The 17944-nt window shown below is 47.0% G+C and overlaps 6 protein-coding genes across 6 annotated transcripts; 4 read left to right on the top strand and 2 right to left on the bottom strand.

Moving 5' to 3' along the window:
* Window positions 1-520: 520 nt before the first annotated feature.
* On the top strand, window positions 521-2775 carry F4822DRAFT_219922 (acyltransferase). Its single transcript, XM_051453977.1, has one exon. It carries the CDS (start codon window positions 1182-1184, stop codon window positions 2763-2765), a length of 1584 nt encoding a protein of 527 aa, XP_051315754.1. The 5' UTR covers window positions 521-1181; the 3' UTR covers window positions 2766-2775.
* Window positions 2776-3954: 1179 nt separating this feature from the next.
* On the bottom strand, window positions 3955-5977 carry F4822DRAFT_400408 (uncharacterized protein). Its single transcript, XM_051457858.1, has 2 exons — window positions 5710-5977; window positions 3955-5572 (listed from the first exon to the last, which is right to left on the bottom strand). The coding sequence occupies exon 2, from the start codon at window positions 5377-5379 to the stop codon at window positions 4636-4638; it is 744 nt and encodes a 247-aa protein (XP_051315753.1). The 5' UTR covers window positions 5380-5572; window positions 5710-5977; the 3' UTR covers window positions 3955-4635.
* An 806-nt stretch (window positions 5978-6783) lies between these two features.
* F4822DRAFT_400406 (SWI/SNF family of DNA-dependent ATPase) lies at window positions 6784-11370 on the top strand. The gene is made up of 4 exons (XM_051457857.1): window positions 6784-7617; window positions 7704-7871; window positions 7940-10903; window positions 10955-11370. The coding sequence occupies exons 1-4, from the start codon at window positions 7528-7530 to the stop codon at window positions 11087-11089; spliced, it is 3357 nt and encodes a 1118-aa protein (XP_051315752.1). The 5' UTR covers window positions 6784-7527; the 3' UTR covers window positions 11090-11370.
* Window positions 11371-11377: 7 nt separating this feature from the next.
* On the bottom strand, window positions 11378-13599 carry F4822DRAFT_219822 (eukaryotic translation initiation factor 3 subunit I). The gene is made up of 5 exons (XM_051453974.1): window positions 13112-13599; window positions 13036-13058; window positions 12462-12942; window positions 12053-12394; window positions 11378-11997 (listed from the first exon to the last, which is right to left on the bottom strand). Exons 1-5 carry the CDS (start codon window positions 13136-13138, stop codon window positions 11860-11862), a joined length of 1011 nt encoding a protein of 336 aa, XP_051315751.1. The 5' UTR covers window positions 13139-13599; the 3' UTR covers window positions 11378-11859.
* Window positions 13600-13641: 42 nt separating this feature from the next.
* On the top strand, window positions 13642-14992 carry F4822DRAFT_219833 (uncharacterized protein). Its single transcript, XM_051453975.1, has 3 exons — window positions 13642-14629; window positions 14699-14719; window positions 14772-14992. The coding sequence occupies exons 1-3, from the start codon at window positions 14062-14064 to the stop codon at window positions 14846-14848; spliced, it is 666 nt and encodes a 221-aa protein (XP_051315750.1). The 5' UTR covers window positions 13642-14061; the 3' UTR covers window positions 14849-14992.
* F4822DRAFT_400401 (formate-tetrahydrofolate ligase) lies at window positions 14607-17942 on the top strand. The gene is made up of 3 exons (XM_051457856.1): window positions 14607-14719; window positions 14772-17403; window positions 17456-17942. The coding sequence occupies exons 2-3, from the start codon at window positions 15137-15139 to the stop codon at window positions 17562-17564; spliced, it is 2376 nt and encodes a 791-aa protein (XP_051315749.1). The 5' UTR covers window positions 14607-14719; window positions 14772-15136; the 3' UTR covers window positions 17565-17942.
* The last annotated feature ends 2 nt before the right edge of the window (window positions 17943-17944 follow it).

Below are 17944 nucleotides of genomic sequence, written 5' to 3'. Positions count from 1 at the left end.
GTTTCCCCCCGCGCGCACCACGCTTCGCCCTAACTTCCCTAGCATCTTTTAAATAAATTGTCGAGCGGCCGGGCGGGAGGAGCACCAAGCTTTTTTCTGTGCCTCCTGCAGATCACACAACGGAATACTCCACTGTAGAAATCTCATCGCCAAGACACGGCTACCGACCACCAGGATCAGGGATGCGAAAAGAAGAAAAAGAGTGGCGTCTATCCAAACCTCAGCTGTCGCATTTCCACTATGCGTGACAACGATCGTCATATTTGGCCCAGAATTCTAAGAACCCGTAATCTTTCCACATCAGACGGATATGACGACTTTTCTCTCTATCCTTTACGGAGAACCACTTAAAAAAGTACCTGAAAATAACAAGAAATACCTGATCAAGTATCCATTGGCCGGGGACTGCCAGACCCGATACAACTGTGTCACCCTGTATTTTTGCTTTTTCCGCTAGTCACCGGTTTCCCCAACCTGTTCTTAGTCAAGCCTTTTCATTGCGACTTGCTTCGTCCCACCATTCCATCCACCTATTCAGTCGAACACAGCCTCCTCCTACTCCGTTTTTCTCTCTTATGCTAACATTTATCCAAGTGGAATCACGAAATACGAAGAGTCTTGGTTAACTATCACGGGCCGAGACATATCATACACTCTACTCTCTTAGGTACTTGGCAACACGGTCAGAACACACAATGTTTACTCGTAAGAGGCTTGCCTTGCGCAGACGCCACCACTTCCGCTCTAGTCAGTGCTAGTTTTCGTTTTATACACAATGAACTTGCTACATTCCAGACCCCTTTCATGTCGAGTGACAATATGGGAGGATCCGTTTCGGATATTGTCGTAATAAGCATAGACAGATGCTAGAGCCTAAAAAACGTGGTTCATGGGAATACGTACATACATATCCCCAGCTACAGCCCCTTCGACGATCGGTATCCTTCGAAGACAGGGGACGCAACATGATCTTCGTTGGAACCGGTCCGTGACCACCACAGCTTCAGATGGATAAACGGGAACGACTCGGCTCACTGCTCGCTCTATTCACTTACCGGACCAAGTAGGTATGCTCAGGGGTTTGGGTTGCTAGTCGAAGTCGAAAATCGTTGCTTCGAGGTCGCGAATAGCTTTCCTATCCAAAACACCTTCACTTCTTTCATTCACCTCATTGCCGGACAATGAATGGTTATGCGGTTTCAAGGGCCTCGCTCTCCCACGAGGAGAAGCTATCTCTCATTGATGATAGATCACTGTCAGACGTAGAAAGCGAGAGTGCTCGTATAGATCTCGAGGGTCGCTTCTCATCCATACAATGGGCCTCTACAGCAAAGACATATTGCAACGGCCTACGATTATCATCATGGGCCTCGTCGATTCTAAAAACAGGCATATTTTTATTACCTAGTTTTCTTCACCCACGAACTGCCCGAGAACGATTTCGGCCAGAAAAGCTTCACCCGACGGCATACCTCGATGGAATGCGAGGCCTAGCCGCACTATTCGTCTTCTTTTGCCATTACTTTTACACGGCCTTCTTGATAGCAGAAGGCTGGGGCCGCAACGACGCCAACTACGAAATATGGAGGCTACCATTCGTCCGATTACTCTACAGCGGGCCGTCCATGGTCTGCATCTTTTTTGTCATATCAGGGTACGCCCTATCCCTAAAGCCCTTGAAACAGGCACGAAGTCGCTCTTTTGATGGTTTATCGCAAACCATGTCATCATTCATTTTCCGAAGATTCTTTCGCTTATACCTACCGCCTTTGATTTCCACATTCGGTGTATTAATCTTGCTTCGTTTCGGCATCTACGAGAGGACTAGGGATTTCGCCAACGACCGGAAATACATTCACAATGTCATGGAACATCATCCCGTTCTGGAAGAGACTTTCCGGAAACAATTTTGGCACTGGGTCCGTGAGATGAACGACTTTATCCATATTTGGGGATGGGAGAAGTTTGGAGGCGCGACGGGTTATGATGTGCACCTATGGACAATCCCGGTGGAATTCCGGTGTTCAATGCTACTCTTCCTCATAACCTTGGGTACCTCTAGATTACGGACCCGCGTGCGGTTCATATGCATTGCTTTCCTTATGTGGTATACTATTCGCAACGATCGATGGGAAATGGTTCTATTCCTCTGGGGCTTCATGCTCGCCGAATTGGACATCATCCGAGGCGCCCACGACCCGAATACATCGCAATCATCATCTACTCCCGCAACATTACTTCCTCTCGAAAAGACGCCACCTACAGCTCCCCAGAAACGGGGCTCATGTAATTTCCTTTGGACTCTTATCTCCATTCCAGCTCTTTACCTTATGTCTGCCCCGGACGCCGGTCCGGATGGTGTTCCGGGGTGGGTGTATCTCGGGACCTACATACCGGAATGGTTCTCCGACAAGTACCGATATTACCAAATGATCGGCTCGATTATCTTCGTCTTCTGCACCGCGCGATCCACATCCTGGCAACGCGCTTTCAACTCCCCTATAGTTCAGTACTTCGGTCGTATCAGCTATGCTCTGTATCTTATGCACGGTCCCGTTATGCACACAATCGGTTACCAAGTCCAGAAACGAGCGTGGAATTTCACGGGTACCGAGGGTTGTGCGTATAATTGGGGCGCGGTGCTTGCGTGTATGTTTAATATCCCGCTTGTTATCTGGGTTGCGGATGTTTTTTGGAGAGCGGTGGATGCGCCCACGGTTAAGTTCGCAAAGGGGCTTGAGGCGTGGGTTAGTATTGATGAGTAAGGGGAACCTAGATGGTTGTTTAACATTCTAGATGGGTTAGTTGAAGTGGTTGGTGATTACATGAAAGATAGGGATTTCGGAATGTATTTAGGTATGAAGGTGTTTGGGCATTTAATATATTGCATAGTTGATATGATTTTCTTGCGTTGAAAGTGTGTATATATGTTCTTTTGGGATGTTTTGAGATGTTGCCTGGATGTAGATGAGTAGTCCACTCCATTATACCTTAAATAGTTTGCTAAGATATCAAGTTTATCTATATCCTTATGTGAAAATGTGTGAAGTGAATAGGCTTCAGATGTGTGTAACCAGGTTCCGGTTGGGCGAGAAACCATCCTTTGAGTCTTTCTACCCATCTTAGACAGCCTTATACTCTGAAGTACTGTCATTCGTCGCGTGACTAGCTGGATAATATGTCTTAACAGTATAGTGGTGTTCAAACGTATATGTATGTTGAGAAGTAGGCAGGCGCATGCACATATTTGCATTCAAGGATAGAATTGCATGAGCATTCATTGGGTACTATTCAGATCAATGTTTTATTCACACGATAACTACCTAGGTATAGATGATGGGTATCGAGTTAAGTATTTGGATCATCTAGTAATATCAAACCCTGTTATCTAGCTGCTAGGCTAGTCCTGGAGAAATGGCAAAGTCATGAGAGCCATCGCGACATATTTCATCAACTACCTACCTGATTTTGAATACTGGATCCTCTATTATCGCTACTAAGCATAAGAGTTAGGCGTCTATCGGCTCGTAAGATCTATAATATTGCCATTGGAGCCTAACAAGGCAGGGCTCCTCTACGGCGATGTCAGGGTGCCACGTACATTTACTGGGTCTCTGTAATGACGAAAGGCGAGAATTAAATCAATACTGGAAAATTGAAACAGTAACAGGCTATCGTTTATATAGGTTGTGTTAAAGTTCAGGTATAATTTGGGGGTTATTAAGCTCTTGTTGTTGCCGCGTGGCTAGCATTCTAGCGCCTTGTCATGATATAGCAGCAAACGTGTTGTAGAGCTATACCTATAAGGCAAGTTTTCCTAGGCGTCGATGTCAGAGATAGAGATTCTACTGGGCATCGTTGGGACTTGCCTCCCTCCGTCATGTTCTGGTTTTCCTCATACCTCTCGAGATCCGGCTGGATCATAAAAAATTGGGTGTACGATGCGATATTTACTTTCTAGATAGTACGATATATCATCCACTAACTTATATATGGTTTAATATTTCGAGGTTTAGATATAGACAATGTTGAGATAGAGATATAAACAATTCCCATATCAATACTCCCAATGCTTGTTCATTACGTCGATAAAGTGTCTTAGTAGTCGCTGTTCCGACAAGGGCACCATCGGTACTCGTATATATATATATATATAATAATCGCTCTTCCCAGATCTAAATCCCGTGTAAATCGTAGGTGGCACATCACCACAGAAACACCACAATGTGAAACTCTATGCGTGACGTGAATAAGCGGGTGGTGGTATTGAATGTTCGTCTATAGGAAAAGCAAGTAGCAAGATTTCCCCTGAAGACGCCTCCCCCCTTTCCCTTTCCCTCCAACCTTCCTACCCCTCCCTCCTCGGGTTAAGCAAGCGGAAAAAAAAACCGTCATGCGAAATAGTTATCTCAACGCCTCAAAAATGCTTTGCCGGTGCTGCCATGCAAATGTCCAGTGGATTCCTCCCCCCAAATGCTAAACCTCCGTCGAACTCATCAACATGCGTCGCGATTACAGGGAAACCAAGGATCCCGTCCCGTATATCCCTTTGCTAGGATGAGATGACTATCGTAAGTTAAGATGATAGGTGCGGTGTGGTGTGGATGTTATTCGAAGACTTGGTGCGGCTCCTGATCATGTATGCCGACTTCGCTTCCCGTCCCTCCCGAACATGTCTTTCCCGAATGCGACGCCTCCGACATCGAATAGCTCGGCAAAGTTGATAGACCTTTTCTGACCGGCCCCTTTCCCGAGGTGACTCGTCGGCTTTGGTCTTGCCACTCGTTTGTTATTGCGCGATCGGGTTGGATGTGCTATGGGCACGGCTGAAGGTCCTGGGCTAGAATTGTCCGTCGTCCTGGTCGAGTCTGAAAGGTCTAAGTTTTCTAAATTCGGGTATGGTTCCTGCGGATATGGATGTGCTGCTCGGAAGGTAAAATTTTCCTGGGTGGGGACGGTGACCATTTGATGTTCCTCTGTTGTTGTAGTGCCGGCGGGTTGGTGGTGTGTTATAGTAGATGGGGGATCGGGCTGAGCAGCTGATCGATGGACCTCTGGCGACGATACAGGTTCGGGCTTCTCGACTTCGTCCTCGCTCTCCTGTACCGTGTCCCTCCCTTCCAACCTTTCGGTAGCCCATCTCCGAATCTGCCACCCCTCACCGTCTCCTACACCGATATTTGATTTGTCAAGGAAGATTAGGAGGTCGTCCAGGCAATCTTGGTATCCATCGGCTCGGGATTTCGCTTGGGCGGCTGCCGATGTCTTGTATAGCTTTGTCACAGATAATGCCGCGGCCTTGAAAGCGTCGAGCAGCTGCTCCGGGGACTCGGAACCAGCTGCATTCTTTGACGGGGACGACCCTCTCAAGGCTTCCATTATTTGGCTGGCGGTAAGATATACGTTCAGGTATTTTTTTTTTTCTTTTTCTTTTTTCTCTTTGGCCAAAGGGCCGTAGGTAAAAAATATACTGGAGCAGAGGAGGGAAAAGGGGAAGTTGAGGATCGTCGAGGTTTTGACTTTAGGCGAGGGTTATGGCGGTGGGCGACTGTAGACGGGGTTCAAAGGCGGACTGAAGGGTTAGATCCTTCTCTTTTTCTTCGTTGGGTTTGGTGGGGGCAGTGGGTAGTGGGCTTTTGGTCCCGGGCTTGGGTTGGTGTATGGTGGGCCGAAGCCAGCGACAAATGGCAAATAGTAGATGCAGCTTACGTTGTATCGCCCGGGACGACCTTGACGACTTGTGATGAGCTTATTAGGGCATTGAAGGGAAAGAAGCAAGGCGATCTATTCAGCAAACGACTTTATTAATTGGATTAGAATAGGGTTGGTAAAACGAGGGATAGGAGTCTACGTGGTTGCAGTTGTTTTCTTCCGCTGTTGTTGGTATTGTCGGTATAATTGGTAATTCCTTGTTCCTCGTGTCAGATGATTCCAGACTGATGACGAGCCTGGTCTTAGTAGTCTTAGTGGTCTTAGTGAGGGTTAGTGATTTAATGATGTTTAGTGGTGCTCTTAGTACTTAAAGTACTTACATATATGTACGTGTATGTGACCTCCCGAGGTACACTACATTTACGGCTGGGATTAGCTGGGATAATATACCGAACGGATACCTAAATACCTAAATACCTAAATACTGAGTTACACCGTAAGCCCGACTAGGTCACAAAGTGGGTCCGGGGTTCAATGACAAACCCAGCAGGAAGGGATTTCTTGCAGCCACCCATAATTCGCCTAGGCCGCCAGCCGTAAGCGGGTATTCAATCGAACTTGCCAAATCAATTCGCTTTTTTCTGCCAGGAACCGGAAAATCCAACCAATCAATCTCACCTCACCGTGATTGAACCTAGGTACCTAAGTACCTGCTCAAAATCATGTGCTGAAAGAGCTATCTAGCAGAAGTACATACATAAGCTGCAAGATCAAAATATGTATCTGTACTTTATTCATGCGTTGCCTTCAGGGATATTGGAGAGATGTTCAGAGGAGGCTTTAAGTGCGCGCATAATTCGTACACTGATGCTTGATTTAATAAGCAGCACCTTTATGTTAACAAGTCTGCCTATAATATGCCTGTGATTTTCTTTATACATTGTTACATATGTAACATAAGATTTGCCGCCGAAGATGCGGGTGAGGTGGTCTCCATGTGCTCGTGCTCAGTACGAGTACATGTATGTAGGTAGATAGTTCGATCTAGTACTTAAGTAAAATAATATAAATATTGACGGGATCCGTGGGGATATATACTTGCATATACTAAAAAGGATGTTCTCCAAGATTACGATCAAATTCAATATAATATTGGAGTTAAAGTTTTGAAATATTTAAGGTTGATGGCGATTTCTTTATTTATTTTGGCGGGTGAACGCTTTGGATTGGTTACACCTCCCCCATATTCTCTTCTACACTGCTTACATGTTCCTCTAACAGAGAACACCAAACTTTCAAGGTTCTGATTTTTTTTTTAAAACGATCCTCTGGATTTCATCACAATCAGCCTTGATTTTAAACAGTCCTATTAACATCTACTTTGTATCGGCTTACAACACCAACCTACCCGAACCACTAGATAATTGATCCTTTTCCAAAGGAATTACCAATCGGCTGAGAAAACGCACAGACCACACTGACAAAATTGGTTTATCGCCGCTGCCGTTGATGATTGTCAGCCTTTCAGAAGCTGCAGCACCTAATCGTAGCCCCACCTTGGACCCACTCTCTAAGGAAGTATCCTCACTTTTGACTGTGGACTAATTTCTGTTTAAACTTCTCAACTCTACATCTTTCACATCCAATACAGCTTCGAGCACCTTAATTTCCGACTCGTGTTGTGACACTACCACCTCTCTTCACATCACGATACGACTGGATCAGCAATCGTGATCCCACGTTCCCCTCTAAATCATTCGACGAGCCCAGAGAAAGTTGTATTGGAACCCCGGTCAGATTATTTTTCAGTCAAATATCAATTTAGCTTGTCGCGTCGCAGTCGCGTAAAGCGCCTGCCCCAACGCATTTACAATCATGGCGCCTCGTGGAAGGGTCGGCGCCGTCGACACAGACGCGTCCATGTCGGATGCGCAAGAGCCTTCGAATGCTCATCACGACGAAATGGTGAGTTTTCTCATAATATTATTATCCTACGATTTGCTCTGCCAGGTCACCATTTATCATACTGATTTATGCTGACTTTTCTATAGGATGTAGATGATACCCCGGACCATACCGATACCGACACAAACCCCAACACCACGGCCAGCAGTGTTGCTGGTGATCAGATTGGCGATGGACGCAAAAAGCGTTCCGAAGCCAACCAATTACGTCGAAGCATCTTCGGCAAAAAGCATGATTTGCTAGGCGAGTCTAAGGTATGGGATAACCTAAGCTGATAATTAACAGCGTGACAACCAGGCTGGAATTACTAACCATTCAATAGGAGGACGACAGCATTCGACGATTCCGTTACCTACTAGGTTTAACCGACCTTTTCCGTCACTTCATCGAGACCAACCCCAACCCAAAAATCCGCGAGATTATGCACGAGATTGACCGTCAAAATGAACAGGGCGTGAAATCAAAGAAGAAGGGCGTTCGGCAGGGTGGTGCGGAAACGGGTAGAGCTCGCCGTACAGAAGCCGAAGAAGATGAAGAATTGCTCAAGGATGAGAGGCAAGGAGGTTCCGCTGACACAGTGTTCCGCGAGTCGCCCCCGTTTATTCACGGTACAATGAGAGATTACCAGATCGCGGGATTGAATTGGCTCATTTCTCTGCACGAGAATGGAATTTCTGGCATTCTCGCAGATGAAATGGGATTGGGAAAGACACTACAAACTATTTCTTTTCTCGGATACCTGCGACACATAATGGATACCAAGGGTCCCCATTTGATTATCGTGCCCAAGTCTACCCTTGACAATTGGAAGCGAGAATTCGCCAAATGGACACCGGAAGTTGACGTTCTCGTCCTACAAGGCGCGAAAGAAGAACGACATGCGCTGATAAATGATCGTTTAGTCGACGAGAAATTTGACGTTTGCATCACCAGTTATGAGATGATCCTCCGAGAAAAGTCACATCTGAAAAAATTTGCTTGGGAGTATATCATTATTGACGAAGCGCACCGCATCAAGAATGAAGAATCCTCCCTGTCACAAGTCATTCGCTTATTTAATTCGAGAAACCGACTCCTTATAACAGGAACGCCCCTACAAAACAACCTCCACGAATTGTGGGCTCTCTTGAACTTCTTGTTGCCCGATGTATTTGGCGATAGCGAGGCTTTCGATCAATGGTTTTCGGGCCAGGACGCCGATTCAGATGTTGTTGTCCAACAACTCCACCGGGTTCTCCGACCGTTCCTCCTACGCCGAGTCAAGGCCGATGTCGAGAAGAGCTTGTTGCCAAAAAAGGAGGTCAATCTCTATCTTGGCATGTCGGAAATGCAGGTTAAATGGTACCAGAAGATCCTGGAGAAGGACATTGACGCTGTTAATGGTGCCGGTGGCAAACGAGAATCGAAGACACGACTGTTGAACATTGTCATGCAACTAAGAAAGTGTTGCAACCACCCGTATCTTTTCGAGGGAGCTGAACCAGGCCCTCCTTACACGACCGACGAACACTTGGTTTACAATTCGGGAAAGATGGCTCTACTGGACAGACTCCTCCGAAGGCTGCAAAAGCAGGGTAGTCGTGTTCTGATTTTCTCTCAGATGAGTCGTCTTCTAGACATCCTAGAGGATTATTGTGTGTTCCGCGATTACAAATACTGCCGTATCGATGGAGGTACTGCTCATGAAGACCGAATTGCGGCGATCGATGAATACAACAAACCAGATTCAGAGAAATTTGTTTTCCTCCTAACGACCCGAGCTGGTGGCCTGGGCATTAACTTGACTAGCGCGGATATCGTTATTCTCTACGATAGCGATTGGAACCCTCAAGCGGATCTACAAGCCATGGATCGTGCCCACAGAATCGGTCAGACTAAGCAAGTAGTCGTCTACAGATTTGTCACCGAGAATGCTATTGAGGAGAAAGTCCTCGAGCGAGCAGCACAGAAGCTTCGTCTTGACCAATTGGTTATACAGCAAGGACGTGCTCATCCTGGAGCTAAGGGACCGGCAGCAAAGGATGAGCTCCTTGACATGATCCAACACGGTGCAGAGAAGGTGTTTTCGACAAAGGGGGCTACGGGTATGGCAGCTAAGGGTACGGAATTGAACGATGATGATATCGACGAGATCTTATCCAAGGGCGAGAACAGGACCAAGGAACTCAACGCCAAATATGAGAAGCTCGGAATCGATGACCTACAAAAGTTTTCTTCAGAGTCCGCCTACGAATGGAATGGTGAGGTATTCGGAAAAAAGAAGGACGTTGCAATGACTTGGATCAATCCCGCAAAGCGAGAGCGAAAAGAGCAATCGTATTCTGTCGACAAGTTCTACAGGCAGGCTATCTATGGTACCACCAAAGCGGAACCGAAGCCGAAAGCACCCCGGGCGCCTAAGCAGATCGCAGTTCACGATTACCAATTCTATCCCTCGCGACTTCGCGATCTTCAGGAACGAGAAACTGCATTCTACCGAAAAGAGATTGGCTATAAGGTTCCGATACCCGATGGAGACGAGGAGAACTTAGAGGAGAGGGAAGCCCAACGGGCCGCCGAACAGGAAGAAATTGATAATGCTACTGCACTCACCGAAGAAGAACAGGAGGAAAAGCAGAAGCTATCCCTTCAAGGCTTTGGCGATTGGAATAAACGAGATTTCCAACAGTTTGTCAACGGATCAGGTCGCTACGGACGCCAAGACTACGAGAGGATTGCGGACGAAGTTGACAGCAAGACTCCTGCAGAAGTCAAAGCATACGCTAGGGTGTTTTGGCAGCGCTACAGTGAAATCGCCGACTACACCAAATATCTGCAAGTGATTGAGACAGGTGAAGAGCGGATGCGCAAGACCGAGCACCAGCGAAAGATGTTGCGAAAGAAGATGCAACAATACCGAGTCCCTCTCCAGCAGATGAAGATCAATTACTCCGTATCTACAACCAACAAGAAGGTTTACACTGAAGAAGAGGATAGATTCCTTTTGGTGATGCTAGATCGGTTTGGAATCGATTCTGAAGGTATCTACGAACGCATCCGCGATGAAATTCGGGAAAGCCCTCTTTTCCGATTCGATTGGTTTTTCCTTAGTAGGACGCCAATCGAGCTTAGTCGCCGTTGCACCACGCTCCTCACTACAGTCGTAAAGGAATTTGAAGACTCGCAGCCGACAAAGGCGAATGGAGTAAATGGCAAGAGCAAGAGAGAACCCGACGACGAGGAGAATGACGAGGACAGCATTCTTGGAATGGCGCCGGCAAAGAAGAAGTCCAAGACAGCGGTCAAGGTACGTCGACTAATCCCCTGCGTTGTGACTAAATGCTAATACGAGAAACAGAACAAGGCGTTGGACAATGTCAAGGGTGGTGGCAGCAAGACTACATCTGTCACACCCTCTTCTCGAGCGTCCAGTGTGGCCTCTACGAACTCGGCGCCCGCACCTAAGTCGAAAGCCAAGGGCAAAAAGAAATAAGCACTTACCCATTTGATAGAGGAGTACAAGTGGGTGTTGTCGGGTTTTAGATGGTTCAGTTCAGTTCTATTTGGCGCTCTCTGAAAAGCGGCTTCCACCCACAGGAATTTTCGGACCCGGAATGGTAAAGGAAGAATGAGGCGTTTTGGTTGGCTTTTTACCAGGCGACAAAGTCCATGAAATAAGCAGGTCTCACAATGTATGGTGGACAAAAAGTCCCTTAAGAGTAGACAGTTGTGAGAACTGAACATGATCGATAGATGCCTACATGATCTTCTAAATTATGCGATCGCAACTTCTGTGCATGTCCACGAGATGGTTTCGACATACGTATATTCGCTGCGATGATTATCAGTCATGAATAACGCTTGTAAACACTAGGAAAAACATTTTACAAAATCAGGTATGTTGATTATAAGCAACTTGACTGGTCGCTTTCTCCTACCTAATCCTGGGATTCGTTCTTTCTCTTTCCTGCCTACCTGCCTGCCTAGCTATCGAACAAAAAAGTGCAATAGATGATGTGAATTAACCCTCAAAAAACGCCGATGCCCTTTTTTTCCCGGATGCAAGTTGTCTTAACTGCGAGGAACGGAACGAATCATAACTAGACACAACGCCGGAATCTTTCTTTTATTTCCCTTCTCTCTTTTCCCTCCTATGGTATCCTAGCATCGAAATACTTTCGCGATGGGATTTTGGAGGGGAAGCGGGGGAAGTAGGAGGAGGCTGGGGTAGCACGAAAATCGCTATAGGCTCGGAATATGAATCTATAGTCGGTTCTCGCGTTCTCGCTCCACCTCGTACTTGAAATCGAAATATCCCTTGTCGAAGTGGTGAATTCGGACGTAACCGTCTTCTCCGCCGCTCGCGTAGCCCTTGCCGGTCGGGTCTGCTGCTACCGTGTTCTGATATATTGTTAGGAAAAGTAGTACTCATAGAAGATTATGCTAGAAATCATACCAAAGGACCGAAGTGACCTCGTACACGACCGATCTCGTCCTCAAAGATCTTGTGGTAGAATCGCGCCTCGAACTTTCCTTGGCGAGCTGCGGTCGTCGTGACATCCATAGCGGCCTGTCCACCACCTAGGATAACGTAGTCCTTCTTCGGTGTGATGCACGCGCTGTTAAGGGGGGTGTCGGTAGGGTAGGTCTTTAAGGGCTCGAGGTCGCGCGCGGCGATTAGTCGGGCGGTCTTATCCTTGGAGGCTGTGATGAAGTAGGTACGGTCGGGCGACCATTGGAGGTCTGTTACTTGCATGTTGAGCTCGTGGACGGGGACGTTGTCGAGTTGCTCTCCAGTCTATGTATAGTTATCATTAGAATTTTGCAACTCTTTCATACCTGCAACACGAAGATTTTCAGCTTACCTTGGCGTCATATTGCGATACGGAACCGTCTTCATGTCCTGCAATAATGTACTTGTTCAGATAACTCCATCCCGCAACTGTAGCCTTGCTCTCATCGCACACGATAGTCAGGGCGCGCTCGTCGCTCTGTTCGGCATCGACATCAAGCTCGATATCTAGAACCACGATAGTTCCTAGATGACCCATACGCTTCTCGGTTACACCCAGGAGTTGGCGTCCGTCGTCGCTGAACTCGACACGCTTGACGGCAGTCGGGAAGTCCCAGGCCTTCAGGCAGCGGCCGGTCTTGATCTCCCATAGACGGATGGTGTTGTCGGCGCTACCGCTCGCGATGAAGGTCGATGTCGGGTCTACGTCTACGGTCCAGATCGCACCTTGGTGGCCCTTGTATGTGCCGAGTCGCTCGCCGTTGTGGGAGTACCATACGCAGATATGTTGGTCCTTGGCTACGGAGAAGAGGAGATCGCCATCGGGGTTGAATCTAAGAGAGGTAATAGGGTTAGTCTAATTTTTCGCGGATGTTATCGTCGTCGCGGGGCAATATTTCGCATTTCTACGCGGAGAGGGAACGTACTTAATTTGGGTCAAGGCCCGTTCCTATTAATTTATTAGCATATTACAACTGAGATTTAAATGTAGAGTATCCTTACATGGCCTGACAATAGAATAGGTCTCATATTGGCGGTATTTTTGTCGAATGTATCTAATGGTATCCCGTCGCTGAAAGTTGGGGGTTCGATGAGCGTATGGAGTTTTTGAATGATTTGTGCGTGGGGCAAGATTTCTCGGATTTTCGATAACCTATCAGCACGTCCACCCCACCAATATTACTCACAGCCACGTGACTTGACCAATAAGGGAATCTGGGATAGTGGCATGACCAATCACAACTTCTAGCTCAAAGTCTATCCTCCCAAGGGTCTATTTTAACCTTGTAAAAGTATCCCGGGAGCAACTTCTAAGAGTTACAACGGAATAATTAGATGACTCTTCAAAATGCTTATTTTAATTCAAGGGCTATTGCTTCCGTCAAGAGAAAAAGGCTAGGCTAGTCTATGCGATCAAGATAGATGTTGAGTCATATAAGACCAAAAGGAATTTTCTATTCTGGAGCTTGAACAGGTGAAGATCTTCAGATTCTTTCCTCAGCACAACGTTTTACAAGGAAAAGCAAAAAATTCAGAAAGATGAAGTCGATAGATATTGGCAACTTTCTGCGATAATTCCCATCTTACACAATTTTCACTTCAAGTATATTATTTGATTCTCTCGTTGACATTTTCTTTGCTTGTCATCTTTTCTGATTCTAAAATCTCCAAAAATTATATCAAAAGTTGTCCTGATGTTTGTCGGCCATTATTTCCATTATTTCGATTTATCCTCCCATTGGTTTAGCTTTGGGTTTCACGGTGCACAGCATCTTGCAGCAAACAGGTAGCACAGATAGCCAGATAGCGCTATTAGGACAAAGCTAGTTGAGACTTGGGTGATCCTTGGTCGGATTATTTTTATTCGATTTGGGTTTGACAGGTACGGGTAGGAACGGCACAGATTCCGGGACTAACAGAATTGAGTAATTATATGAGCTATTTGGGCAAGTATGACTCTGGCGACTGCAAATATCAGTCGATGTCATGGCTTCGCTTTCCCTCATGCATCTCAAAAAGCAGCGTGGAAGGATCTACAGCGAGGTCAACAATTCATGCTTCGGCCAGTGAAAAGCACAAGCATAAGCGCTTCCGCTAGACTTATCATAGCTCGGCCAACAGAAACTCCGCTTTCGCTTTGCGGATCCCGAAAAGCCTGCAGCAGATTGTTTACCTCCAGCTGTGAGCTTCCTCTTCTGGTTCAGGCGAATCGTTCAATTTTCACCCCCCGGATTCCACGACAACGCGCTACATCCGTGAGAGGGCCGGATCAATTTGGTTGTGCATGTTTATTCAGTCGCGTTTCATCTGACACCCTCCAACAACAACCTTGGTTATCAGTTTCGTCGTCATTGTCGCGTGCCTCTTGTAGAGCTTTTTCGACAAGGTACCCCACCATGGCCGCCACTAGATTGGATGGCACAGCTATCGCCAAAAAGATTCGTGAGAGGCTTGCTGTGGAGATAGTCGAAAAGCAAAAGTCCAACCCCAAATACCAGCCATGCCTCAAGATCATCCAAGGTTTGTTTTCCTTACTTCCTGTTGTATATTATCATACCTAATCATGGTACTAATATGGTTAATATTTAGTTGGTGATCGTTCTGACTCTTGTAAGTTATGACTCAATTATTATAAACTGTGCCGCAGCTAATTGTCTCAAAGCGACTTATGTTCGCATGAAGCTTAAGGCCGCCCAAGAGGTAATCCAATATTATATCCCATTCATAATATTCTCATAATCTAACAATTGTGACTCATAAAAGGCTAATATCACATGTGAACTCTTACACTCCCCTGAGGATATCACTGAGGCCGAGCTCTTGGCTCAGCTACACCTTCTCAACAATGACCCTGGGGTGCACGGTATTCTAGTTCAGCTACCCTTGCCCAAACACATTAACGAGTACACCATTACCTCCGCGGTTGCGGATGAGAAGGATGTCGACGGGTTCGGTACCACGAATATCGGTGAACTTGCCAAGAAGGGTGGCCACCCATTTTTCATCCCCTGTACCCCCAAGGGAGTCATGGTCCTCCTGCAGGAGGCAGGTGTGGACTTGAAGGGAAAGGATGCTATCGTTTTAGGCCGAAGTGACATTGTCGGAAGCCCTGTCAGTTACTTGCTGAAGAACGCCGATGCAACTGTCACCGTCTGCCATTCCAAGACTCAAAATATTGAGGAGAAATTGAAGAAGGCGGATATTGTGGTGGCTGCCATTGGTCAGCCTGCCTTTGTGAAAGGAGAATGGCTCAAACCCGGTGCCGTGGTCATCGATGTGGGCACCAACTACATCCCTGACGCATCTAAGAAATCAGGACAACGATTAGTGGGTGATGTCGATTTTGAGTCGGCTTCTCAAGTTGCCTCCTACATCACACCAGTTCCAGGTGGCGTGGGTCCTATGACAGTTGCTATGTTACTCCAAAACGTTGTTGACTCTACCTCATTGTATTTTGAGCGCCAAAAGCAAAGGCGCATTATCCCTCTTCCCCTGAACCTGAGAAACCCCGTCCCCTCGGACATTGAGGTTTCAAGGTCTCAGCCACCAAAACCAGTTACTCGCGTTGCTGAAGAGGTCGGAATTGCGCACCATGAGTTGGAGCCATATGGCGCATACAAGGCTAAGGTAGATTTGAGCCTATTGAAGCGCCTAGAGCACCGTCGGAATGGTCGCTATGTTGTTGTAACCGGTATTACCCCCACTCCCCTAGGTGAAGGAAAATCCACCACCACCATGGGATTGGCACAAGCACTAGGAGCGCATCTAGGTCGGATAACTTTTGCAAATGTTCGACAGCCCAGCCAAGGACCTACCTTTGGTATCAAGGGAGGTGCAGCTGGCGGTGGATACAGCCAGGTCATACCGATGGACGAATTCAATCTGCACTTGACTGGTGACATACACGCTATCTCAGCAGCAAACAATCTTCTCGCTGCCGCTATCGAGACACGCATTTTCCACGAGAACACACAAAAGGATGCACCCCTCTACCGAAGATTAGTTCCAGTAAAGAACGGAAAGAGAAATTTTGCTCCCGTCATGTTCCGACGACTGAAGAAACTAGGCATTGACAAGACTGACCCCAATGAGCTTACCGAAGACGAAATCCACCAATTTGCTAGATTAGACATCGACCCCGAGACTATCACATGGAGGCGTGTGCTAGACGTCAACGACCGTCACTTGCGTGGTGTCACTGTCGGCACTGCACCAACTGAAAAGGGACAGAGCCGAGAGACCGGTTTTGATATTTCTGTCGCCAGCGAATGTATGGCTATTCTCGCTATGAGCACAAGTCTCGCCGATATGCGAGAAAGACTTGGCCGAATGGTCGTCGCTACGTCTAGGTCAGGTGACCCAGTCACTTGTGATGACATAGGAGCGGGAGGTGCGTTAACGGCTCTCATGAAGGATGCTATCAAGCCCAACTTGATGCAAACTCTGGAGGGCACGCCTGTGTTTGTGCATGCTGGTCCTTTCGCCAACATTAGTATTGGAAACAGCTCCATCCTTGCCGATAAGATGGCACTGAAACTAGCGGGTACCGAGCCTGACGAAGACCACGACGCAAAGGCTGGTTTCGCAGTGACCGAAGCAGGTTTCGACTTCACCATGGGAGGCGAGAGGTTCTTCAACATTAAATGTCGTGCTTCTGGTCTAGTCCCCGATGTGGTCGTTATCGTTGCTACGGTCCGTGCTTTGAAAGTACACGGTGGTGGCCCGCCAATTGCTCCTGGTGCGCCGTTGGATCCTGTCTACAAGCAAGAGAATGTTGAGATCCTTCGAAATGGTTGCATAAATCTCAAGAAGCACATCGCAAACGCGAAGACATACGGATGCCCAGTCGTCGTTGCTATCAACAAATTTGCCACTGATACCGATGCTGAAATTGCTGTCGTACGTGAAGAAGCTATCGCTGCCGGTGCTGAAGATGCCATCTTGGCAAACCACTGGGCTGAAGGCGGAAAGGGCGCCATAGACCTCGCTAAGGGTGTGATTGCCGCCTCTGAAAAGCCGAAAGACTTCGGTCTGTTATACGATGTGAGCGAGGGCTCCATCCAGCAGCGCATGGAAATTATCTGCCAGAAGATGTACGGTGCTGCAGCTGTTGAGTTCAGCGAACTTGCCCAGAAAAAGATTGATACATACACGAAACAAGGTTTTGGCAACCTTCCCATTTGTATCGCTAAGACACAATATTCGCTCTCCCATGACCCGGATCTCAAGGGTGCACCTACCGACTTTACTGTCCCGATCAGGGACGTGAGGATGGCCGCTGGTGCTGGCTATCTGTGAGTGATTTTTACATGGTTTGGGTTATGAGAAGTAACTAATAGTGAATAGGTATGCCCTCGCAGCTGATATCCAGACGATCCCCGGTCTTCCTACCGCCCCTGGTTACTTGAACGTCGACGTGGACACCGAAACGGGCGAAATCGACGGACTTTTCTAGACACTTAATATTCTTATGCCACATCTAGAGATGACTCGTCATGTTTACATTGGCGAATATAGACATAATAAGGATAGAGTCCAAACTTATTACAAGGGGCGAGGAGTCCCATGCATTGACTTCAACGGATTCAACAGGGTTGGAGCATTAGGACACACGAGGAGTATAAGGTATAAGACGGTCCGCCATCATCTGAATTAGTCGATCATGACTATTTATTATATGATACCTTCAACGGTAATGCATACCATAAGATAGGATACTATCCAACAGGGTTGTAAACGCCCTGAAGAAAGGAATAAATTTGCATTAAATTCCTCATTAAACGCGCTTGATGCTCGTTCTCGTGCCCACTCTAAAGTATAGACTTATTGTTCCAT

The sequence above is a fragment of the Hypoxylon trugodes genome (genome assembly GCF_022578975.1).
Source record: "Hypoxylon trugodes strain CBS 135444 unplaced genomic scaffold F4822scaffold_4, whole genome shotgun sequence".
Taxonomy (NCBI): domain Eukaryota; kingdom Fungi; phylum Ascomycota; class Sordariomycetes; order Xylariales; family Hypoxylaceae; genus Hypoxylon; species Hypoxylon trugodes.
The sequence above is the reverse complement of the archived record's forward strand: the minus strand, read 5'-3'. Positions and strand labels throughout refer to the sequence as shown.